Source organism: Tauraco erythrolophus, chromosome 5 (assembly GCF_009769465.1).
Source record: "Tauraco erythrolophus isolate bTauEry1 chromosome 5, bTauEry1.pri, whole genome shotgun sequence".
In the NCBI taxonomy this organism is placed as follows: Eukaryota; Metazoa; Chordata; class Aves; order Musophagiformes; family Musophagidae; genus Tauraco; species Tauraco erythrolophus.
The window spans coordinates 35,409,598-35,435,942 of NC_141469.1; the positions used below are offsets into that span (position 1 = coordinate 35,409,598).

General features: G+C 38.3%; 1 protein-coding gene across 2 annotated transcripts; it reads right to left on the reverse strand.

Annotated features, from left to right (window-relative positions):
• Positions 1-5,468: 5,468 nt before the first annotated feature.
• On the reverse strand, positions 5,469-26,246 carry ZBTB49 (zinc finger and BTB domain containing 49). Of its 2 annotated transcripts, none has more exons than XM_086611583.1 (8): positions 26,225-26,246; positions 24,546-24,719; positions 21,229-22,337; positions 15,193-15,239; positions 11,106-11,179; positions 10,276-10,358; positions 10,022-10,183; positions 5,469-6,403 (listed from the first exon to the last, which is right to left on the reverse strand). In XM_086611583.1, exons 2-8 carry the CDS (start codon positions 24,695-24,697, stop codon positions 5,727-5,729), a joined length of 2,304 nt encoding a protein of 767 aa, XP_086467709.1. In that variant the 5' UTR covers positions 24,698-24,719; positions 26,225-26,246; the 3' UTR covers positions 5,469-5,726. The 2 variants fall into 2 exon arrangements, with proteins under 2 accessions (XP_086467709.1, XP_086467710.1); XM_086611584.1 differs by lacking the exon at positions 26,225-26,246 and adding an exon at positions 23,666-23,765 and having other exon boundaries at positions 24,546-24,563.
• Positions 26,247-26,345: the final 99 nt, after the last annotated feature.

Genomic DNA, 26,345 nt, shown 5'->3' on the forward strand with positions numbered 1-26,345 from the left:
GTGATGATACATTTTCACACTTAAGATGATTCCCTTCTACCTCAAAGGCTGAGAGCTGCTTTGGTCCTTACAAATATTAACTGCAATCACAATGACCTAGCTTTCTGGTTCCAGTCATCTGTTTAATATAGAGTGGAAGGTCAGAACTACATTAAAAGGGCCTGAAAGGCTTTATTTCAGTATACTGTCCCCTGCAGAGCTTCACAAAAAGCTGGCAGACTTGTAGTTCATGCATGCACGCTCCTCAGCACTGCATTGTGTGGTTGTATTAATGGGCTTTTGTAACCTTCCAGGAAAAATTCCCTCACTGAGAGAACAAAACTGTTGTCAGATCTGAATACACATGTGAATATCAACTACAAAAAAAAAAAAAGATTATATTTAAACAGTAGGGGTACTGTCTTTAGAAAAAAGAATGTCTGAGTCACTAGCTTGTGTCTTCACGAGGCTGTTTTAAAGGTAATTTTTATCTGTTTGCCAGGATGCAGATTTAATAACAGAGATGGAAAGCAACTGTTTAGAGAAGGCAAATTCAATAATAGATGTCAGTAAGGATTAATGAATAAGGCTATGGACCAGAAAGCACAAGCCTGTGTGTACCAATACAAAGAAATCTGTTTGCAGCACAGTGGAGCACAGGTCACTTTGAAGTCATTAGTATACTGAATTACCAAATAGCTGCATCTAAGGTCCTTTAGTTGTCATTAGAACACATTTCCCAAGCCATCACATTTTCCTCCTTCAAATCTACCTATAAAGCTCCCATTTGCTTGCTTTGTTAAGTCATCTGTACAAGCAGGACCATCTGCATTTCTTGTCATGTTTGTTTCATGTACCACTTCTCAAACAAGCTCTTTAGCAAGAAAGCTAAAGATCCAAGATCCCAGCATGCACTCCAAAACGTGGAGACTGGAGATTTTACAGAGTTTTACAACTATGTCGGGCTCTCGTTTACCTATAATCCTCTGCATTTTTCCTCACTGAGCTTGAATATGTTAACCTCTGGTCTGGATTATGAGGGGTGGGTAAGTGGCATGAAGTGAGCAGCAAGAACTGAATGCAGCTGTCCATGTATGAATGGAGCTACCCACAGTGGGGAGGACAATGAAAGGAGAGAAAAAACTGGATTCCAGAAGCAAATGGCCTATGGGGCCACTTCCACTTGCTTCACACTGATTTTGTCTTAAATTTGGCTTGCTCTTGTATATGCCACTTAAGATGTTTTGGAAAGACTTCATGTGTAGCAATTACTTCCCTATAAAATTATCAACAGGAGTTTAAGCCTATTTGGACTTGCTGAAGAAGGCATGGAAGCAAGGCACAAGTGCTCTGTTCTAAAGCCCAATGTCTGAATTCAAGAAATTGCAAAACATCTAGTAGGCCAGGCTTAAAGAGTATGAGAGAATGCAGATAAAGTCTCGCACCACAAATACACTATACGTGCTTAATGGCAACAGGTAATAAGCAAGTGGTAAGTCCTTCCTTAAAAAAAAATTTATTTTCAGTTCTAACTAAACTAGATTTTAAGTCTCAAGATAAGCAGAGGAGTTTTTTTTTTGGAGGGGAGTTGTTTGAATTTAGACAATTTTATGATATATCACTTTCCTATGTACACACAGAAAACATACATAAAAATGGTAGGTTAAATTTTGTATAGGTTATGGTAGGTTAAATTTTGTATAGGCTTAATGCACTTAAAACATCCAAAAACACATTAATGCCTTCAAAAGTTTAACACCACTATAATTTAAATTTTTTATATTGCGCAGGAGTCAAATGACAGAGACATCTCTGCACTGAACAAACCTAAACTAATCCCTGCATCTTCTGGAAACAGAAGTGATTCGAGTTTGCAAGATGAACTGAACAGCAGCTGTGAAAAGCGGGATAGTTATTCTAAGAAACAACAACTAGCAGTCCTTCAATTTTACTATGCCAGGTTGGTTAACTTTTTTTTTTTTAAATAGCATGCCATTTACATTTATTATAATGGCACTTCAGCAGTGCCTGCTACTAGCCAACTGACTGATGCGTATTCACACCCCTCAGCACGCTGGCTATGGATATTTAACAAGCAATAGCTATGGCCCAGCATCTGCTGCTTGGGCAGTACTATTGGCTCAATAAAAATGTCATGGTTTCCACCTGTTCTTCACAATCACGGGGTAGCTGCCGTTTTCCAGCTGTGCCAGCTTTACGGCAGCATTAGGACTATCAGACCATATCTGCTATTCCCACTCAAACATCCTCTTCCTTATGGATCTACAGGCTGGCATAGGAAATTCTTAGACATAGAAAAAGATCTTCTCTCAAGGTAATTTTCTGTAGAGGCCTCACTGAGAAAAGCTCAGATGACACTAAACTGACATGACATACTATGTTCGATTTTGGAAACACAAAACCAAAATACATCTGCTTGCAGTCAGGCAGTGATATTCTCACTGCAAAGCAGGTATGGGGTTTCTTAATCCAAAACTTATCCAAATTCTTATCCAACCAAAAAATTCACTGTCTTCCATCTGACTGAATCCATCTACTCATCTTTTGAATCTTCTCTCTTGCTCGGCTTTTCCTTAAAGCCAGCTAGAAATAACAGCTCTTAGTGCTCCTGCCCAGTGCTGCAGCTCTTGCTTTTTCTGGTTCCAGCTGCACAAACTCAGATGGAGACTGCTTTCTCCCACCAGTGTTTTCTCTGCTTCCTTCTCAAAGATGCCATGTTGCAACATGGTGTTTTATCAAACTCCCCAAACTGCAAACAGTATTCACAATTTGGTAGCAAGTTTGAGCACCTTCATGGTTTTGGTGTGATATACTCACAGAAAGAAATACTGCCAAGTAAAAGAAATTATCTTTTGTGCAGCACAGGTGTCCTCTTGCCACAAAGTGCCTGATGCCCAGCAATCTAATCTATATGCTTACAAGCACCTCAAGACGCCATTTTCACCTGAAGGCAGTCTTCAGCAGTAACACGTTCCGCCAAAACAAAGCGTACAGACCTCCAATACTCTGTTAGACGAGCACAAAGGTTGCAATATGGAGTGTTTTAAACCTATCCTAAACTCCACCAAAATACAACAGAGAAAGCAAAACCATTGCAGAACCAGAGGCAACTAAAAAGTTAGGATGTTCACAAATTGCAGACTTGTCTTTCCCAAGCAACAGAATCATCCTGGCAATAGAATCAAAGTAAATCTAACAATAGTTTCTGACAAGGGGAAAGCTACAGAGCTAGTGACTGGCAGATACCCACATTTTGCCTTAGGCACTAGTGCAAGGGAAGCAAAGTGAGACTGAGCACGAGCACACGTGGTCAGGGACAGAACCATAATACATGGATCGTTGAATAGCACGTGCACAATTTCAACAAAGATCTGCAGTGTTCACCAGCAAATACTGTAAAAGAAAATAAACCAGAGAAGAGCCAAGGGTTCAAATATACAAGTGTTCCCTGCTTTATCCTCTGTGGGACTGTGTTCTGCTAGCCTACAGGCTATTTTTAAAATTAGACACTGCAAAAGCTTCTTTTTTTGACTTCATTGGCTGGAAAAATTATAGATGTTTTAGAGTTTCCTAGTATATGTGCACAACAAGAAAAGACAGGTGAAAAAAACCTCCCAATTTGGTCTCCAGTGCATCTCAATTTTTTTAACTGCTCTGTTAATGTAGTGAAAAAAAGTTTTTCATAACATTAAACGACAACTGAGAGAAATTTGTAGCTTTCAAGACTTACATAAACAATGTAATGTTCTGCTCCTTCTGTTTTACGGAGTGCTATGCTCTGGCCAGCAATACTATCTTTCTCGTTTCATCACAGGTTGAAAGCTGTTAAAAACAGGGAGGTACAGGGCCCAAGCAAAAAATTACAACAAATTTGTAACAACAAAAATTTGTGGAAAGCCACAAATTACAACGCATGATGTTAATACAATAAGAAACTGAACAGCTAGTTTTGAATTCTTGGGGAGGGGAAAGAGCGGTGAGCATTTAAAAATATGACAAACACAGTATTTTCCAGGCTATGAACTTCCACAGAATGCAAGCAGTGGACTGTAAGTCACCTGTGGTTTACATTCCTCTTCTAGCAAAACTAATTCTTGTCCTACCAAGAACTAGCCAATTACAATAGATCTGAGTTTTTGTGCTTTAGTGGGATACAAGTGACAATGTATTTTCTAATACCAGGAAAATGTGACATTACATATAAATTACTAGACAGTTCCAGCTATTGGTTTTACACAAACATCATTTTTGCAGCAGAGGAACTGCAGTGTTACTAAAACATCAGTGATAGCAGATCTTGTTAGCTGTTGCAAAACACTGAAATCTACTTCTCCACCTACAAACTGCTTTTACAATCACAATTTTCATATAACCAGGTGTTTGGGGTTTTTATGTGATTTTGTAGTCCCAAGTAAGTGTTGGACTCTTTTTCATGTAAGTGCAACTCTGAACTCTTGCAGTCTTATCACCTAATACTGGAGATATCAGTACTCACAGCTGTCTTGCTAGTGGTGAACCCTGAGACTCCTTATAGGAAATAAAAAGTATGTACTTCCAACAGACTTTCCAGCCTGTGAATGAACTTCAGAACAAAGGTTAGTACAAGGATATTTTCATTTCAGACACTACAGTATATCTAAGGAATGTTTTAGCACAAAACTTGTCAACACACTGCAAAAACTTTTTGATGGCTTGGAAAAAGTCAGGCCAGTAAAACCCATGTGAGCGTAGCAAGCAGTTCGAAACGCAGCGCCAGATCTACACCGAACATGAATACAACCGTTCAAAGCTCCAAAGCAGAAAAAGGCCTGTAAGCAAAGTTTCTATCCTGTACGAGTCTACTCGTTCCATTAATTGCCAATGGTTTACACTAGTTCACTGAAATGCAAGACAATCTACTAGTGTATTGACTGCACTTATTTTATAGTGCAGTTCTTCTTGTGGTGGTCTCCCCATTAGCATTGTAAAGATACCTGGAATAGATGGAATTGTGTTACTGAAAATCTTTCACAAAAAGATGAAATACATTGAGCAATTAAGATACAACGTAAAACTCTTCCCTTTATTCACGTTTCCTGATCCTGGTCTTCATTGTACAAATAATCTGCTGTGCAAAATAGTTTATAAAATACTAAAAAAAGCTTTTATTGTAAAAAAATAAAGTTTCTAGATATACAGTTACTTTGCACTATCACAAATATTGTCCAGTATTTAACATTTAATTTTAATATCACAATACTCAAGTCATGTAAACCGATGATCCTACCGGTAAGAAAGCCACTACTGAAACTCAGGTTTGCTAGGGATTTGTTAAATATTTTCCTCTTTTCATACCTACACCCTTACACTATGCTGCTGGATCCATACTTGAATTGCACGCATATCATGAAATTAGACATTGGACTAGTCTTTCCTCCATTATCAGGTGAAAATATCAAGTTAAATGGTAAATTTAGTAAATGGTAAATTTTAGTAAATCCTGGCAACTGATGAGCTACACAGTGCAGCCACAGAACAACAAAGGTCCTCGAAACTAGATTTGAACTTTGCCAAGAAGCGGTGTAAAGGCAGCCTAAACTGGGCTCTGGGCATGTGTATCTTAGTTTCTACCAGTACCCAAGCTAGCTGGCTTAAAAACTACCTCTGATCTCTCTATGCTGCCATGCAATCGCCATCACTTCAGCATGAAATGCCTCTAAGAAGTTCTGATACAGTCACCTGAGCCCTCACTGTTCCAATTCGCTTTCATTCTGCAAAGTCTTCATAGCTAAACCCCAGAGGGTCATGCTGGAGAAGAACGGTCCTTCATTATTCTTATATGGAGCAGATGATGTTCGACTGCCCAGTGGATCATTACAATGACTGTCCAAGCTTACCATAGAGGAACGAATCATGGGAATATTATCAGGCTGTAAGGGTTCTTCTGCAGAAGATACATCTACATCTGCATAAGCATATGGTGGTGGTGGTGGAGGAGTTTGTTGTGTCTGAGCTTTTGGGAGTTTAGCAGAATCTACATTCAGTTTTTGTTGGTTTGCTGAGTCATGGTGTTGAATCATTGACCGCAACTTACAGTAAGAATCTGCCGAACTATCAAATTCAGTTGAATTTGCAGTGGGACGAATGGGAAATTTAACAGACACTGGTAACAAGGTAACAGACATTTCTTGGCCAAAAGAGTCAGAACTCTGAGATTTGTCAAGATCAGAAGTTTCAATCCCTTGAGCAAATTCTTCTAGTGTGTTTGAAGCTTCATCAGTGGCTTTACAATGCATTTTCTTGTGCCGTCGCAGAACAGCAGAGCGAGTGAAGCACTTATTACAAGTTTCACAGGTATAGGGTTTTTCTCCTGTATGGGTCCTCACGTGTCTACGCAGGTCACCAGAGCCTGCAAAACATTTCCCTACAAGACAGAAGTGATATATTAAGATTTTGTTCTTAACACAAGTGCATAAACATGTTTACATGCATGTATACATTTACATAAACATGTAAATATCATGTGATAAGGTATGGTATGTCCCAATTGTGGTACTTATGTTTATCTAGAACAGGTTCAAATAAATTCCATCTATTTTTACAATTCAATGACTGTTTCTTCTTCTTGATCTGATTTTCTAACTTGTGTTTCCTACTGCTTTAGTTTTTGTCACCAGAGACGAGAATATCCATTAGTATTTGAAAGCTGTGAGTGCTCACAGTTTGTCTTAATCTTCATGGAGGAAAAAACAATAAAAATAATCAATTTAATTCATCTGTCTGGAAAAAGTGTGTGCTGATAAGCTTCTAAATATATTCTTCCAGTGACAACTGCATCATAGAAAGTAATGGTTTGTTCATTACCGAGGAACTATTCTCAAAGTGCTGACAACGTTAGCTTTTTTGTTAACTTTGAGCTGTAATGCAGCAGTCCATTTTTTTACATTCTAGCCAGAGAATGTGTCAAAACTGTAATTTTTTATTGCTGTAAATACTAGAATACAATAAAACATTCAACTGTTTGCCTATTTTCAGAACCACAGGCTCAAATAAGCTCAATTACCACACTGCAAGGAAAAAGTGTCTGAGGCTGAACCAAGGCCGAGTGTAGGAAGAACAAGCAGAGCACGAGAGCATTAATGTCCAGAATTGCTACATGATTCACACAACTCACATTCTTTAGGACAGCAGAAATAAGCTGGGACCTAATTTGTGATTTTATCTCACTTCACCTTGCTTAAAGACTATTTTATTTTGTGTAGACAGATACTAACTAAAATTGATTGTGTTATCTGAAAGCCCAGTAAGACTGCAGTTTGAATTTTTGGTGTCATACTTTTCCTTCTACTGTCCTGATTTCTCTTCAGAAAAGCCATTACTTTAATAATACATGTGGATTTTTTGCACAATGTGAATAATTTTATTGATGTTATTGGCATCACGGAGATGTGGTGGGATGGCTCCTATGACTGGAGTGTTGGAATGGAAGGATACAGGCTCTTCAGGAAGGACAGGCAGGGGAGATGAAGTGGAGGTGTCACCCTCTACGTCAATGACCAGCTAGAGTGCATGGAGCTCCGCCTGGGGATGGATGAGGAGCCCACCGAGAGCTTACGGGTCAGGATTAAAGAGAGGGCAGGGACAGGGGACATTGTAGTGGGGGTCTGCTACAGACCACCTGACCAGGAAGACTGAGCAGATGAGGCCCTCTATAGTCAGATAGGAGCAGCCTCACGTACACGAGCCCTGGTCCTCGTGGGAGACTTCAACCACCCCAGTATCTGTTGGAGGGACAACACAGCAAAGTATAAGCAATCCAGGAGGTTTGCATTGATGATAACTTCCTTCTCCAAGTGGTAGAGGAACCAACAGGGAGAGATGCTACACTGGACCTTGTTCTCAGCAACAAGGAGGAGCTGGTGATGAAAGTGAAGCCTTGGCTGCAGTGATCATGAAATGCTTGAGTTCAAGATCCTTAGGGTGGCAAGCACACAGCAAGCTCACTACCCTGGACTTCAGAAGAGCAGACTTTGGCCTCTTCAGGGATCTGCTTGGTATAGTACCATGGGATAAAGCCCTGGAAGGAAGAGGGGCCCAAGAAAGCTGGTTAATATTCAAGGATCACCTTCTCCAAGCTCAGGAGCAGTGTATCCCAACAAAGAGGAAGTCAGGCAGGAACACCAGGAGGCCTGCATGGATGAACAAGAATCTCCTAGACAAACTCAAACACAAAATGGAAGTCTACAGAGGGTGGAAGCAAGGACAGGAAGCCTGGGAGGAATACAGAGAAATTGTCCGAGCAACCAGGGATCAGGTTAGGGAAGCTAAAGCTCTGGTAGAATTAAATCTGGCCAGGGATGTCAAGGGCAACAAGAAGAGTTTCTGTAGGTACGCTGGTGATAAAAGAAGCAATAGGGAAAACATAGGCATCAAAAGAAGCATGGCCAGCAGGTCAAGGGAGGTGATTTTCCCCCTCTGCTCTCATGAGACCCCACCTAGAGTACTGCGTTCAGCTCTGGGGTCCCCAACACAAGAAGGACATGGAGCTGCTGGAGCAAGTCCAGAGGAGGGCCATGAAGATGATCCGAGGGCTGGAGCACCTCTGCTATGAAGACAGGCTGAGAGAGTTGGGGCTGTTCAGCCTGGAGAACAGAAGGCTCCAGGGTGATCTTATTGCAGCCTTTCAGTACTTCAAAGGTGCCTACAGGAAAGCCGGAGAGGGACTTTTTACAAGGGCATGGAGTGACTGGACAAAGGGCAATGGCTTTAAACTGAAAGAGGGCAGATTTAGATTAGATGTAAGGAAGAAATTCTTCACTCTGAGGATGGTGAGGCACTGGAACAGGTTGCTTTGAGAAGCTGTGGATGTCCCATTCCTGGAAGCGTTCAAGGTCAGTTTGAATGAGGCTTTGAGCAACATGGTCTAGTGGAAGGTGTCCCTGCCCATGGCACGGGGGTTACAACTAGGTGATCTTTAAGGTTCCTTCCAACCCAAACCATTCTATGATGCTATGATTTTTTTAACAATTGATCTGATCCTCTTTGCACAATTTTTGCCTTCTCAGTAAAAGATGACCTAGCTGAAATGAAAAATAATCAAAAGACCACAAGTCAAGATGAAAATAAGCCTATTTTAATGACAGCAACATAACTGTTTGTTTATACTTTCATAACCCTTATGTCTATATTTCCTCCCTCTGATGCAAGACCTCCTGATAATTTTAGCTCTTCTTGTGCCTCAAGACATTACAAATAAATATACTACAGTTGGACATTATGATATCAATCTACCCTCCTCCAAAGCTGATTCCTTAGAACATGAAGGAAATGATATCAAAATAGCACTTAAAAGCAGAAAAGTTAGTAGCATGCAGGATGCTAAGTAACATATGAGATAAGGATAGACAGTGCAATTTCTGATAACTATGTTATACACAGATGAATCATTGATCAAAGAGCAATTTTCAGACCACCTGGAAGTATGACCTATCTAGCGGATTTTGAAAAAGAGTGTTCTCTGGTACGAAGCATTGATCAAGTTCTGATGTTATTCCAGAGGTTGAAGCAAAGCAGCAAAAATTTGTTATTATCAATTCTATAGTTGAATGCAGTTAAATCCAAACAGTATTCAAGTGGAAAAAAAAAAAAGGAAAGAAAAAAAAATTCCATCAAGAGCCAAGTGATGCCAGACCTAACTTTCCATCAGAAAGGACTACAGTGAAAATAAATCAATTTTTGAGGAAGCTAGTATAAGTACTTCTCTAGCAAAAATGTACACATTCAATGTTGATTCCTCTTACTTCCTTTCTCTATTCTTCAATTGAAATTCACTTTTGAACTTATTTACAACAGCTAAAGGAGTTTAATACACCAGATGAAAGACTATGAAGTATGGAAGACAGAATATTTTGTGGAAAACTTTCACGACCATGGTATTTCAATTTAAAATCATTTTGGTTAATTGTTATTTTGTTGACATACGAACTTTTACTTATAATTTAAAAAGCAAAGACACAACCAAGCTATGCACAGTAAATCTTACCACATGCTGAACAGCTGTATGGTCTCTCTCCAGTATGCCTAATTCTGTGCTTTACTAATTTTCGTTGCATGTTGAATGACTTCCCACATTCATCACAGGTGAATACTTTATCCGCTGTATGGGTCTTTTTGTGCTCCTTTAAATTACTGAAGTTACTGAATCCTAGAAAAAATACGACAGACACCAAGATTAAAATGACTCTTCACATTTCAATTAAAAAAACGTTAGAGGCAGAAACTTTGGTTCTTACATACCTCTGCCACAGATATCACACAGATGAGGCTTTTCTCCAGAATGAATAATAATATGACGCTGGACATCACCAGAAGCAGCAAATCTGTAACAGAATATGGACACCCAGTTACTGTCTTTATAAGCCTCTTATTCTCCTAAACTGAGTACCATGTGGAAATCAACTATAATGAATGCCTGATTTTCTGAACAGAGATTAAAATCTAAAACACAGATAAATGGATGCGTTTAATAAAAACACTTTGAAGCTTGCAATGTCCAATTAAATTTATGCTAGGAAAAAAACTCAAATCCCCTTTTCACCATTAACATTACTAATTTATTCTGCATTTAACTTATTGTAAGTACAAATGCTACTCCTAAATTAGTGTATTTTCTGTCACTTGTTAGCAGAAAGCAGAAATATTTAATGCTTTGCTTAAATTCTTCATGTTTCCCACACTTCATAATTTCCATAAAACAACAAAAAATATATGACTAAATAACGAAAAAAAAGTGAAAGGTACAAAACTGTGATGTATTGTGACTCACACTGTTCAGAATACACACAACAGTATATCCTTACCTAAAGATACCAATATACAAAAAATTAAGTGAGACCACAGACTATGTATGTGGTGACATGTTTATCTTATTATCGAGACTTGCAACAAGACACTTGCAGATGTTTATGTATTTAATCCCATCAGTACACACTTAAACCCAATGTCTTTTGAACAAAATCGAGCAGCACGCTGCCTTAGCTCTTGGCCCGTAGTTTATCATGAAAATTAAAGAAAACATGAACAGATTTTATCATGTAAACTTCACTAAGATGAACAATTCTACTCACCTTTTCCCACAGATTTCACAAATGTATGGCTTTTCACCAGAATGTCGACGTAAATGTGTCTGGAGATTACCTGCCTGAAGGGATAGTAATTTAAATTCATTTAAATTGTTGTATGCAGATAAAAATACAATTATGGGAATTATGAGACTGCCTTTATATTCCTAATCCTAAGGCTGTCAAGACTACAAAACACACAGGAACTCAAGGATTCTTGTCCAGTAAAGACAGACTATCATGTACTTCAAGATCAAATTGCTTATGTCTGCAATGATACGTTGACAGGAACGGGGCGGGGGGGGGGGGGGGGGAAAGCCTGGAATCAAATGCTAAGGAAAAAGAAAGACCTATAGTTGAAAACAGATCCAATTATAAATTAAAATTACACTATAGATTACAGTGAAGAAGAAAACTTACTATTAATATGGTTCATGTTAGTCACATTGTCCCTGTCCTACAATAAAATATTGTTACATCAGGATGTCTGAATTCACCTATCAGGAGGTTAAAAAGAAAAGAATGGGGTAAACATTTTTCAATCCATAAAATACTCAGAGCCAAGTGCTCCAAACCTATAAATATTTACTCATATCAAAAGAAAACAGAACAGGAAGTACGGAAATGAATAATTAGGATTACTGGTTAACTAATTGTTTTTACATCTCTTTCCTCTCCCAATACTGTAAAAATCATGCTAGTCTAGGAGGTAAACCAGATAATGACTAGTCAAAATCATCTTACTCGTTGCAACTTTTTTAAAATTTTTTTTTAAAGCCACTGGTGCTTCTGAATGGCTAATCCACTGAGACACCCGTTCTCAAAGCTCGAGATACAGCTAATCTGGATACAAGAGCTGCAGATGTTCCATAAATTGTGCATACTTCCACGGTCAGTTTTTAACCCTTCTGTTCTCTTTGATGGATAACTGCCTGGTTTTATCTAAGTACATTAAATGAATATTAAGTTCTTTCGATCAGGAAAGAAAATCAGAGATGCAAAGATTATTATGTTGTTCTTAGTCAGACAACAAAAATATGACCCATCAGTAATTTCTCCCAACTCCTTTAGATAATAAATTACCTGTGATGATCAATTACTGTAGTAAGAGCTTACAACACACCAGAACTAAAGTGCTGCAAACTCACGCAAACAGACACAGAGGACAATATTAAACAGATCACTGTTTGAACCTGGAGAGAGTTTTTTTTTAACTCCTGTGAAGTTTTTCAGACAACAGTATAACTGAACCACTGTTCTCTCAGGCCAAACTTTGTAACAGTGAAATCCATTCAAAGAGAGGCATTAGGCACCTATTTCTGGAGAAGGAGAAGACTAAACTGAGTTCTCTGTGGAGCAATTTGTGCTTCGCAAAGACAAGGGATTTTATGCAGAGGTGCATTTGGATGAAACATACAAAAGACAGAACCTTTACCTCTATCCATATCACAAAACAAACTGTATCACAGGCATTTTTTTTTTTTTTTTTCATTTTTTACCATGAGAGTTGTAGAACACTGGAACAGGTTGCCCAGAGAGGTGGTGGATGCTCCATCCCTGGAGACGTTCAAGGCCAGGTTGGATGAGGCCCTGAGCAACCTGATCTAGTTGAAGATATCCCTGTTCCTTGCAGGGGGGCTGGACTAGATGACCTTTGAAGGTCCCTTTCAGCCCTAATGATTCTATGATTCTATGATTCGAAAGTTATTCTGGATAAAGACAGAGGGTGAATTTGAAGTACAACAATCATTCTGAAATAGTTCCCATACAGGCATTTTTAGCCAGAGTAAAAACATTTTATAGAAAATAGCAACTATATCCATTTATCACAGCCTGTCTCACTTCCTCCTAATGAGGGCAAAAGCTTGTGCTGAAGGAAAAAAAAAAAAAAAGGCAAAACCATCTGTAACTTGTATTTTTCCTAAACTTTTAAGGTGGTACACAACCTTGGTTAAGGCATAATATGCCATCCCAATGAAAAAACCTAAGAGGACTTTTGCTAGCATTTCAGTGAAAGAAAAAAAATACTCAGGAGAATCCTCTTACCGATACTGGTTGCACACCACTCCTCACAAATTTGAGACTAGATATGATAGACTTAATCCACTTGTAACTGGCATGCTTTTAAAGTGAAGGAGCTAATGCATATGGTTGCCCAAAAGAAGACTTGCAGGAGGACGCAGTCAGGAGGTAAAACATGATATCCTGGATCACCCACCAGAGAAGGAACACATACCAACAGGTTGTGTACTAGTAGTAAGGGAAGACGCAGGCCTGGAAGTACAAAAGGAATCTTTTTCTCCGAAAATCAAAGATATTTATGGTTATTTGTTCCAGATTATGAGTTCATATGTCAATTTTCGCTGCTTTCTTCATTTTCTGTTTCACATTCCAACATCAGGAGCAGACATACTACCAGGCACAACAACTGCACGGTCCCAAAAGCACAGAACATGAAGGCTTAAATAAGAAAAGTGTTACTATTTCTGTGCCTGCAGACTGAGATTAAGAACAAGATCAGAGATGGTCTTTTAAGCAAAAAGTAGATAGTAATTATCCTTACATCTTACTTTCGGGTAGGTGGAGTCTTTCTTATTTGCATGATTTAAAAGCAAGTACCTCAGAAGTTTGCAAGTTCCCTTTTATGACCAGAGAAAGAACTACAGCACACAAGCTGAAAGCTATGGCTCATATTCTGGACATGTAGGTATTTGTCCATCAATATGTATCTACCTATAATTTCAGGCAAGTGAGGTAATGGGGAGAGAAGAGGAGTGAAGCTCTTCCAGAGTGTTTAATCAAAAGGCAGAAATTTCCAGTTTTGCTGGGGTTTTTGTTTGTTTTTAATCAAAGAGGAGAAAGCATGTTGCATGAAGAAACAGTTTCTCATGCCTGGCATACACTCGCTGTGAAGCTTTTTCATCTCCCCTTCCCCCACAGTAATGGTACAGAATATCACTCCATTTGCCAGAAGTACTTCTAATGGAATTTGGAAATATCCACTTTCTTCTTTTAATAACTAGAAGTTAAGCCATCAAAATGAATGAAAATGGACTTTATTTGCCTAAAAAGCAGACCCAGATTTGCTCAAATGGTTTGATAAGCATGATGAAACAGCACTGCTCACTGGATGCAGTATTATATTCATATTTAGTAACAGAGTGGAGGATGCGACTGCATCAGACTCATGGGTCAAAGAGGTCCCACTGGTGGACTAAAAAACTGGAGCACGAGAAGCGCATGCACTGGTGGGTGGGTAGGCAAAGACTACGTAGTAGTTCTAGTCCTTAAATCGTAAGAAAGACCAAAGTTATTCAACGAAAATTATTATTTAATCTGAGTATAAAATTATGCACTTGTCTATTGTATCCTGTACTTAGGTGCACATATCCCAACCAAGAAAATAAAAAATAGACATTTTGGAAATGTGAGACAACTAGGCACCAAATTTGTAGAAATACAAATGAATTGTTGTAACTAGAACAGTAAGCAAGAATTGGAGGGCAAATTAAGACAGCTAAAGTTTAGGCCCCATATGTAAAAAGGGAATTCCACAAGAGGGTTTTTTTTTAAATCATAGCTGAGTTTTGTCACTTCAGACAGACTGTGCTGTTCTTCTCCATGGAAGCAAACTGACTTAAAAAAATCTGCTTGATAATTTATGCCATGCAGGAAGATGAAACTGTGTTGTGAATACATTATACAAAATTCTAACCTGTATTTTTTTCAAATACCGTAACAATGTTATTCACAACGCATGCCAAAGTATAAGGCAAAAGCACAGTCTGAGAATCAATGTTCTCAGATGTATTTCAAATGTAGTTGTGTCTCTGTATAGTTAAACATTCATTTGAAGGTAAAATATATGACACATCTACTCAGAGCAGACAGAATCAAAGGTACAAAACATATCGAAATCTAAAACATTTAACACGATATTTTCAAATAAGATATTATAATATTTTAACCCTAAAGTCAAGTCTGTCTCTGAACAAAAAATATCTATAGACTTAAAACCACATCTATTTTTAGAATCAACACATAGATGCATTTCTTTTTCAAGTGTAAGTACCATAACGTAAAATATTCCCACCTGTGAGAAGTGTTTCCCACAAATGTTACATTCAAAAGGTTTCTCACCTAAAAGAAGAAAAAACAGAACACAACTTCTAATAGTTGCAATAAAATACAAATGTTTTAAATTGGTATGCTTCCTTTTAAAACATGTAAGACTAAAAATATCCCCAAAAGGACACTTACCTATACATTTAAGGGGAAATTCAAGAGGGAAATACAGCATTTACCATTAAGATTGTAAGGCAGACTTGCTCAGAACCAGAATTTATCTTTCAAAAAAAGTAGGCAGAAGAGTTTTGATATGAATAGGAATGTTTTGGTTTTTGGGTTTTTTTAATTATTTTTCCAAATGAAAGGGTGCCATACCTCCAGGAAGAACAGAATAGATGACAAGGTCGTACAACAACAACAAAAGCTATGGGAAGTGCACCAGTTTTTCCACTGGCACACACAAAGGCCCACTCTTAAAAAGATTAAGGAATGCAGAGAAGCTAAATTGGAAGGATTATTTTCTCTGTTCCATGTGTACCACACAGCCCTCATCAGCATGTAGCCGTTCACTTCCAGCAAATACACTTGCCTTCAACTTCTCATCCTATATAAGAGTATCTGATAATTAACTCAAGTATTTTGCTCCAGAATTCTGAATTTATACATAGAAAACTGGTATTCTTGAATCTCCAAATATGAGCAGCTTTAGCAAAAAACTAGTGCAGTCCACTTTAGCTTTTCAAAATAACTTGACTCTCAATCTAGAATGTGACTGCACAATTCTCCAGCTGTCAATTTGAGAAAATTACCTTTTTCTAATCACTTTTTCTCCTCTACAGTATTTTATAAAGCTAATTTTTTCCCCTGCATAGTTCGTTTCCTAGTTTTCACACTGTTGATAAAAATTTCAGTGCACCTTCTAGAATTTTTAAAACCATAATAATGCTCAAATACCACTGAACTCAATGACAGTCAGACTTTGAATATTTTCATGAGTCTAACTGTACTTTAGAAGGACATATATAACCTGGCCCACAGCTACAGGGAAGCAAAAGAATTCATGTAAATCCTTGTGATTTTAAATGCAGATATTTCCAGAAGCAAAAAGAGACCTTACACTATGTTTCATCTTGGTGCTGATTCAAAATCTATCTAAAGATTTTTATTTACTTTTTTAATTATAATTTTCCTGATTTTACAGAACACTTCTTGGCCATTTGTAGCCTTCTCTTCCAGTAAGTATTCTCTACATCAGTGTTCTTCCTCCATCCTTGGAATTGTTACAACCAGCATCTAAAATTTCCAGGTTTTGAAGTTCCAGAGTAAACATACAAACTTATGTAGCTTTGTAAATAGCAATCTTGCAGTTATTCTGAGAACTTGAGGCTAAATCTACTTTTTCTACTTAATGAAGAATGGAAATCTTCCAGCAGTTTCAAGAAAGTTTTTATTCAATTTAGGATAAAAATTAAGAAATCAGTAACTCGACTAAAAAGAGGACTGAGGCTTGATTTCATTGTGGCTCTAAATTTGCAAAACACTAAAAATTCTGGTGCTAACACCACAAACATAAATGAAATCAATTGGGAGCCAGATCTGTGGCAACTAGGAAGGCTTCTGACAACTGTAAAAGCACCAAGGTAATTTGAAATGGAGGATAAAAAACACCAGTAGAAATTTCTGCAGAAATTACCTACACCAAAGAAAAAAAAAAGTTATGGTGACACAAAGACTATTATCTGAACAGAAATCCACCCTGAAGTAACTAGAGGGGGAGAGAGAGAACTGGAGGCTCAAATTTTCTCAAAACTATTGTTGTAGGCTGCATGCAGCCTCATTATAACTGTACTGATATACAAAGAGTTGGAGGTTTTTTCCCCCATGATAAAGATTTAAAAAAAGGGTTGTGTTTTTTTTTAAAAAAAGAAACATCAAATTACTTTTTGGAGAACAATTCTGCACCTGCATAAAACTCCAAACCACCAGGTATAACAAGTAGCCTATTCCAAGAACAGAATTCCAGCAGAAATACTAAATTACGTATAGCATTGTAGCATCCCTCAGGTAAAGTGAGGCTACTTGCTTCCTAGGGCATATTAGTAAGAGTCCAACGAGCAAGTGGAAGGTGATTCTTTTCTACCTGTCACTGGTGAGACCAAACCTGGAGCCTTGAGGCAAACAGGAAATCGTACTGCTGTCTACATGTAATGCGAAGAGGGGGCAACCAGGTTGTTCTTGAAGGCACACAGTGATAGGACAAGAGGTGACAGATGCAAGTTAGATCACGAGAAATTCCAATTAGATAAAGGAAAAGAATCTACCCCATGAGGGTGGTCAAACACCAGAACTAGTTGCCTGGAGAGCTTGTGGAATCTCAAGTCCTTGGAGATATCAAAAATTTGATTACACAAAAGCATGAGCAAAACAACTCAATCTAATTTGACCTGCTTTGAGCAGAGGACTGGACTAGATGACGTCCAGAGGTCCCTTCCAATCTAAATTATTCTATTATTCTATGACTGTCATTAAATTCCAAACCAAAAACCCTATCTGAGACCACTAATTTCCTCAAAGACCACGGCTAGATCAACAGGAATAGAGAAAATCTGGGGAAATGTAGTAACTGAACAACAATTAAGACAATGCTTAAACAAACATCCAGAGGACTTATACTTTTGAGCCCTTGGACTGCCTTGTGTTTTCTATCTTCTGTTGCATCCTTCTCGTTCAACACTCTGCAAGATAGTGGGATCAAAGCAGTGGTGTGTCAGCTCCAGAGAAGAAAGGCATGAAGGCAGAAGCGGTGTTCCTGAAGAGATCACAAAGGTCAGGAGCAGGACCCACTAAGGCACAGAACGCTGGCAACTTGCTCAAGCAAAGCTCAGAATGAAAAGGCTGAGGATGAACAGTGTATTACACAACAGTGTAACTCTGCTTCTGTTGTTTTCCTGTCAAGAGTTCTTTCCATGGGGCTGGAGTGGGTGGGTGGGTTTGAGATGTTTCCTGAAAATATTTTTTAAAAAAACAAAACACTAGATGTTCCTGGAAAGGTAAGGACTGTGTAAAAGAGATATTTGCTTCCTTTTTTTTTTTAGACAGGTCAATCTAATAAAAAACAAATTGTAACATTCAGTCAAGTCAAAATCAATCTTAAAGTCAATGCAACAAGCACTATTTAGAGATTCCTTCAAATATCTGCTAGCAGTACAATTAAAACAGCTAGACAACCCAATACAACTTGCGTTGAACACAGCATGCCTGTCCTTCACATAGACAACTCATCAATGCAACCATGTTAAACTGTAAAATCTTCAGCAGTTCCTAGCATTCAGGGTCAGAGAATTTCACACGTGCTTTTTCTTGACAACCAGGCCACAACACCACTTATGTTGGAAGAGTTGTCATTTGTGGGTTAAAAATTGGCTGGCCATTGTGAAAGGTCCATTTTAGTAACCTGCTTCCTTCATCTCTTCAGCAAAACCATATTTGGAGGACTTTCAGTAAGCACTGTAATACTTAAATGATTGCAAACCCTTGTGCACGGTTATAGAATATGAATGTTTTTAAATAAAATTGATTAGCTAGCAATCTGCTACGCTTTCTGAAGTGGCATATGAATGGAAAAGGCTTTTAGCACACAATTACATTACTTAACCACCAGTACACCTAATATTAATGATACAGATGTGCCCTGAACCTTTAGCTATAGATCCTTCCTATAGAAACATCCTACTCACTATCCACTGCAATTTTTCAAGTACTCTTTTCACACTACTTGGATATTTAAAAAACAATTAACATAACTCAGAATCAACAACCAAGCAAACAGGCATATCCAGTTATATTCTTGCCTCAGTTTTTCCATCCTTCTTTGATACGCTTATTATTAAACTTATGCTCTTAAACGTTGTCAGTTTAGCACATCTATAGAAGAACATTAATGCCACTTTAAGTAGCATTCAAGTCTGGAATTTTTCGAAAACTACTGGAACAACAGAGTGTATGAAAAGCAGCATGGAATTCCTGAATCCAATAGACTAGTAGAGGAGGACAGCAACAACAAAACCAAGTCTAGGATCACCTTTCTTACACAATATTTAAAGCTAGTTCATATCAGGCAGTGTTGAGGAATGCAAAACAACATCTACCAGAGCTTAAGTGGAGTGGAAGCATGTGTAAATACACAGACCTCAAATAAAAACAAAGAAATTAATTGCAACATACATTAATAACCTTGCAAAGCTACTGCAACCTTTCTCTTCTTTTCCCATTTCCTACACTTCTAAGTATTTGCTGGCCATGCTGTGTCTAAAGAAAAAAAAAATAAATTGTAAACCACTTGTATCAGGAGCTATAGTCTCTTTCTTCTATAAAGTTTAGTACCCAGTCTACTCCCCTGACCTTCAATTTACAACACATTAGAAGAGGTAGACTAAACTTTGAACCTCATATTTTAAATGGTTTAGCAGACTCAGAAACATACAATAATTAAGCTTATCACTCGGGCAACACACTCTTAAAAAAACAAGTAGTTTGATGAGCACCAGAACCCACAAAATCCATATTCCTTCCAATGATTAAAATGCCTAAGGAAGGGCGAATTCTAATAGGTTTCTCATAGTTGAGGTCTCTCTTTCACATAGATTCTCTAGCACAAACTCACATCTTACTAACTTTAGAGTCTCTCCCTCAGCTGGGACTTCTCTAGATGCTCTAGCTTTTATCTGATCACCTATTTTCCTGAAATTTCTAAGATATTAAAATGTACTTGATGATGTCAGCTCAAATTGGATAATAGATTCCAAACAATACAAGGCAAAGAAAAGGATCTAGGTAAGAGACATATGCAACTCTTTCATAGGAGATCGAATGAAAAAAAAAAATATTAGTAATTAGTAATGTGAACATATAGAAGTAGTCAAAGATTCCAAGTGAAAACTTCAGGAAGCTAATGCAAAATGTTTGTATTTCCAGGTTCCGGAAAGATTTTTCTACTAATAACATAGAAAAAAAAATTCTTAATACAAAGGATCAATTAAAAAAAATAAATTAATTTCAGCTAAGAGAGATTCATATTTACTGTCAAAGTACCGATACATGTATGGTCATTTGCAAAGTTAGGTTTATTTGACAAGATTGAGAGAGATGCATTTGTATATTTAATACAGCGGAAAAGTAAGGCAAAAAATATTCAAGAGTTTAATCAGGAATAATGCCGTCTCAAGGACTTGGAATCAATGGTGTTACTTGACTAGCTAAGCTAATTCTTAAAAATCCTTTTAAAAAACATACCTAAAGTTGTAGAAATACTATAGAACATGCTAGTTAAATTGAACAGACAAATTAGCTAATTCAAAGTTAGACTAAGTCTTGTTTTTCACTAGAATAGAAAGATACTTAGAAATAAATCTATGCTAGGTTTATAAATAGTATTACCTGTGAGTTTTTAAAACAATGTAAATTAATTCAAAATTCTCATTCACTCTGCAGCATACTTGTCTGCAAGAGCATTATTCTCTAGGAAAACACAATTAAAGTTTTTCACACTAGGATAAAGGCATAAATTAATTATACAGTGTATTTCTACAGGTTAAAAAGAAACAACCACCAAGCCCTAATAACTTGCATCTTACAATGAATATAATATGAACAGAGAAAACTGAGGTCATCCAGAACAGCTGAGAGTATCTCCCACCCATTTACACTTTTCATTGTTATCTGACTCAGACTCTGGGCCATCTGACGAACTAACTAGAAATGCCTCTACTAAATGCAAGACAAAAATAATTTTTTTCTTGAAATACCACATGTTCTTTGAAAAAGAACCCTAAAAAGATAAATATGGACGAGAAATCTTTAATACAAGTAAAACTCCCAGTTAAATTCAGTCTTACAGTTTTTATTCCTCTACAATTATTTATTAAAAAAAAAAATCACGAAACAAACCCCACAAACTTTTGAAAGTAGACCCTTAACCAGCATCTCTGAATCAAGAGATACCACAAGCCATCTTCATTAATTGAAATATTTGGTCTGCAGAGCAAGTTATTGATAACTGTACCTGTATGAGACCTTTTATGGAGCTCCAAATTGCTTGGATGCTTGAAAGCCTTCCCACATAATTCACAAGTATATTGCCTCTGCGACTGAAGACTCTGAGATTGCCCTTCGTGTTCCAAAGGACCTTGAGATCTTTCCATTTCAACAGTTTGTTCAAAATTCTCAGAATTCACTAAATCTTCAGCTTCCTTTTCTTCAGTAACTCTAACATTTGTCACGTCCACGGTACTTTCATTTATGGATTCAATTACTCCTGTTACTCTACTGTCATCTCTTTTAGGCTCAGGCGGCTGCTCTGCAGATTTCTGAGATCTTAGGAAATTTAACTTTTTGAGGTGCATTGCCTTTTTCAGCCGCATCTGTTTGGTGGGCTGCATAAGCGTGCTCTCTGCATCTTGTTCTGGAGCAGCTTCATTCACAGACTGAACCAGAAAGTTCGATGGTAAGTGATCAGAGGTTTCCAGAATACATTCAGAGTGACTGACAGTACAAGAATTGTTCTCTACTGTGTTTAGTTCTGTAGATGTGTTGTAAGAAAAGGATTGTTCTGCTGCTCTCTCATGATTAGAGCAAGCATTTTGCTTATAGAACTGTTTACTGTAAAAGTTGCGTAGTTTATAATAGTAATTTGGCTGCTTAAACGGAAGCTCTGTGCAGTTGCCACCCAAGGAGTCTTGTGGCTGTTTCTGTGCATCGCCTGAGGGCGCGTGAAGATCAACAGACTGCGACGTGTGAGAATGGTGGTCAGTCAAGACTTTAGCACCTTGTGTGTCAGACGAGCATTCCTGCAACAGGTTTGTTGTTCCATAACTGTCACTGGCACAGCTAGTCTCTGCAGTCAAAGCATTCTGCAGCGAAAATACACTATTGCAAGGCATGCTGGCTGTTTGCTCTACAGCTGTAGAAGATTTTAGAAAGGTGTGGCAAATGTTCAGCACGTTTTGCACTTGGAGACACTGCGCAATATCCAGCATAGCTTGTACATTGTCCTGGCTAAGATCCAGGTGAGAGGTGTACATGAAGTCCAAGATCTGGCCTATCCCACCTACGTTTTTAATGTCCAAGTGAAAGACATCATTCTTCTGGCCTGAAGAATTCTGGAAAAGGGTCCTGATAAAATAAGGCAAATATTCAAACACAAATGCAAATAATTCAAAGACACTTTTATAAAAAAAATATACATACACCTCAAACAGAGGTATGTATGTATGCCTGGTATGAAACAACAATTTACACTATAAGGCCTAGTGTAATCCTATAGTCACTATAATCTAGATTGCTGTGTTTTTCCAGATGAACACCTCAAAATTGCTCAATTACTTGTCTTATACATTAGTCCTACACTAGTACACTTCAAGTACACATCAAAGAAAATGATCCTTTATATTACTCTAATTCTCTACTTTTTAATGTTTTGAAATCACACCCTATACTTGTCTTTTTCTAATCAATGTTCTTTACATATTAGGTACAGTGGTGTATTTATGGACTATTTGCAAAAGTTGATTGGCTCAGAATGATGTTTCTCCTTTCATCACGGCAAATAAAACAGGACATGAGGAGAAATTGTCTAGTTTAAAGGAGAAGACAGACCTCAAGGCCAGCTAAACTATTCTCTTCTGGCAACTAAGCTTGTCCATCAAACTTTATCAGTAAACCTTATTAAAGTTCTTATTATTAGTTCTTTCTCCACAAGCAGACGGAGAATGGTAATATTATCTCTACAAGTAGACGAGAGGATGGTAATATTAAACAAGGACGGCATTATTTTCAATCTATTCTCTCATATCCTAAAATAGTATTTTTTTACTGGTACCGGATGAGAATGAATTAAAAGAATAATAAAGAGTACAGGGATATGAGCCTAAAAACAGCAGTCCAACTAATATCCACTGAATTGCCATTGAATCCTTAAGGTGTCTGAATTCACAAGACGTCTTGCTATTTGATGTCAAGCATTCTTAGCATTAGAGCTGTAGTTCTTCACATGCATAATCAGTCTTAATCTTAAGTGGGTTCATATCCTGCCTCAGTCAGGAACTTCACGCCCTTCCATTGAAACCTTGATATTCTCACAGTAAATGATGATATATAACTGGGCTCAGGTCACTCCTATGTAGTTATTTTCTTACGCTAGGAAATGTCCTGAACTTGATGATTCCTCTCTGTGGGTTAACTCTCAAATTAGGTTTTGTTTAAAGGTGGGCATAATATCAATGAGCTCTGAATCTTAAGCAAATGAGTCTAGGCTTAAACTTTAGAAATACAGTTTCAGATGCATCCCCATACTTAAGTTGTCCTATCTTCATACTTACATGCTACTCTGAAGTCAGTGCCCACATCCAAATCCTTTCATAAATCCAGCCCATACTATCTAAATTAACACCGGAACTGTAATGACAAATCTGGGTTGAGAGGCTAAATAATTAGTCACTTACATCCTATTGAATTTTATAAAGAGTTGAGCGTTTAGTTCTTTTTAACCACTTTAAAAATTCAGTCTTAGCATAATTTCACTTCAGCATCAGGATTACAACACTAGAAGAGAAAAAAAAAGCGACCTGTCATCTTTTTTCCCTAGTCGTAACATAAAAATAATTTTCTTACCAAAGAATCGGTAGTCAAGCTTTAGAGATGTTTCAAGAAGCAAGGCCTAGAAACTGCCAGATCTAACAGTTTACTCATAACTAACATAAAATACTAAGTTAGGTGATGCAGCATCCCCCAAAATTTGGAGGAACAATGAGGGCTATTGAGAGGGGAAAGAAACCAGTCATGTGGCTTCATGGGCCACCTGTATCTTTTAAAACATAGATGTTATCTCTCTGAGAATTTGTTCTATAATAACCTATGTAGTCAAATTTTATTTAGAATATATAATTGATGAAAATTCACATTATCTAGAAGTGAATAACGTGAACTGTTTCATCAATTATACCCCTTATCTGGCTCTGTTCATGGACTCTACTATGCTCCTTGTAAATAGTTCTCTTTTCACACTGAAATATTGAATGCAAGCCCATGCCAGAATCCATTATATGAGGCACCGTAAGCAAGTATGGATCAAGAAAATGCCAAACTCAAATAATGTTGTAGTTAACTATGTATTTCTAGAAAATAAACTAGGATGGCCACAGTTTTTATTTAGATTAAATACTTGATACATATTTATCTCTGGACAAACAATTTAACTTTTCCGCTTACACTCCAACAGTTACATAGTCTGCAATTACCAGAAAAAAACACCCTTCTCAGAGAAAACCTCAACCAATAGCATTTAGATCACTTCTTTAATAGAAGAATTTTTCTATCACATACCTGAAATATTGACTGAAAGCAGCTAATACATTTTTGTGTGCTTTGAAGCAGACGCCTTTTACCACCAGCATGCAGTCACAGAGAAGACCCTGAATGCGCTGTTCATGTAGCTGCTGGAGAAGATGACAACTATGGGTAGCAACAGTGTCCATGCTAGAAAATCATTTAAATTACCTACAATGAAATAAAATGCTAAGATGAATTTTAAATATTAAATTGCAAAATTAATTTAGATCATGAAGAGTATTTTCACAATTTGTTTTAGCTCCCAAAAGAAACAGACTTCAGTTTACAACTGCAACGTGAGCTCTAATGACACTTTTCTGCTTAAAGATGAGTCACAGTATTGCTCAAGTAAAAATACAGCAATATACATAGCAAATATTGATTTATGAAGTTCTGTTTACAACAAAGAGCTTCTGCAAAAATGTGCTAGTGGCACTGTCAATAAACTGAACTCCATAACAATAAAATAAAGCAATTTAGACAACTTCAACAAGAATTAGATTCTGAGGCAAAAACATATAACACCTAAAAAATCAACAGCGTTTGCAGAGGAAAGCCTGTTTCTTTACACTTTAAACTGAAAAGGCAGAACACTGTAGTAGCACTATTTATGACATATTTATTGCCGTTGGAGCTAAGCACATTTCCCACACAGATCTGATTCATTAGACAAGTTATTATGGTAATTTTTATTTAACACAATGTAAAGTCTCTTTTAAAAACCACTTCTTTGAACAGGTTGAAGGGAAGACAAGTAACATTCACACACAACACGTTTACGTTCAATTCTATGCTTCCTTTTTTTTTTTTGGAAGAAAGATGAAACTCCTCCTCTGCACACTTGTAAATACGAAAGGAAAATTGCAACAATTAGGACAGTTATAACTTCTAGTCTTCTAACTAATGAATGAAGCAGAAAAACCACCTTGGGTTAAACACGAGAGGAAAGCGCTGTCCCCAATACTCACGAGCGCTAAAGGCTTTGCACTTTAATTACGTTTCTCTGCGATTCACGGCCTCCTGTTGTATTAAGGTGAGCTGCTATACTGTACTTTCTTTCTGTTTACACTTATCATGCCCTTTTACCAGGCTTTAAAATAAAGGAACTACATGTCTGCCAGACAACTCCTTTCTTTGTGTACATCTCCCACATCTCGCAAGTCCTTTAACCACCTGGGAGTTCAGATTCCCTCAGCCATCAGGTGCCTGCCTCCCAACGGAAAGGGCCGAGCTGCTCCCGAACAAGAACAGCCCCAGCAACACCGTCGCTATTTATGCCTGAACTGCCATTTCGGCTCCCCCTCGGCCTTGCCCAGCTAGAGCTCGGGGTCGGGGTGCAGCACGGAGAAGCGGGACAGAGGAAGGGTTCGCCTCAGAAGACAAACCGGGCACCGCGGGGAAGGCGAGCTCTGCCCGGAGCGCAGGCGACAAGGCGGCACCGCGGGCAGGCGCGGAGACGCCGCGGATGGCGCGGGAGGGGCGGCAGCGGGTCCGAGCAGCCGCTGCGCAGGGCGGGGACGGGGCTGAGGGGGGCCGAGCGCCGAGCGCCAACCGCCGCGGCGGCAGGACGCGGCCGCCGCACAGCTCTCGGCGAGAGGAACGCGGCGCGGCCTCGCGGAGGCGGGGAGGGCGGCCGAGGGGAAGGAGCCGGCCCTGCTCAGCCTGGCGCTTACCGGCTCCGGCCTCCTCCCAGCGCCATCCCCGCGCGGCCGCCCAGCGGCAGCCCCAGCCCCGACACCGGCCTCAACCTCAGCCCGCCGCTTCCGCTGCCGCTCCTTCCGCTTCCGCTTCTGC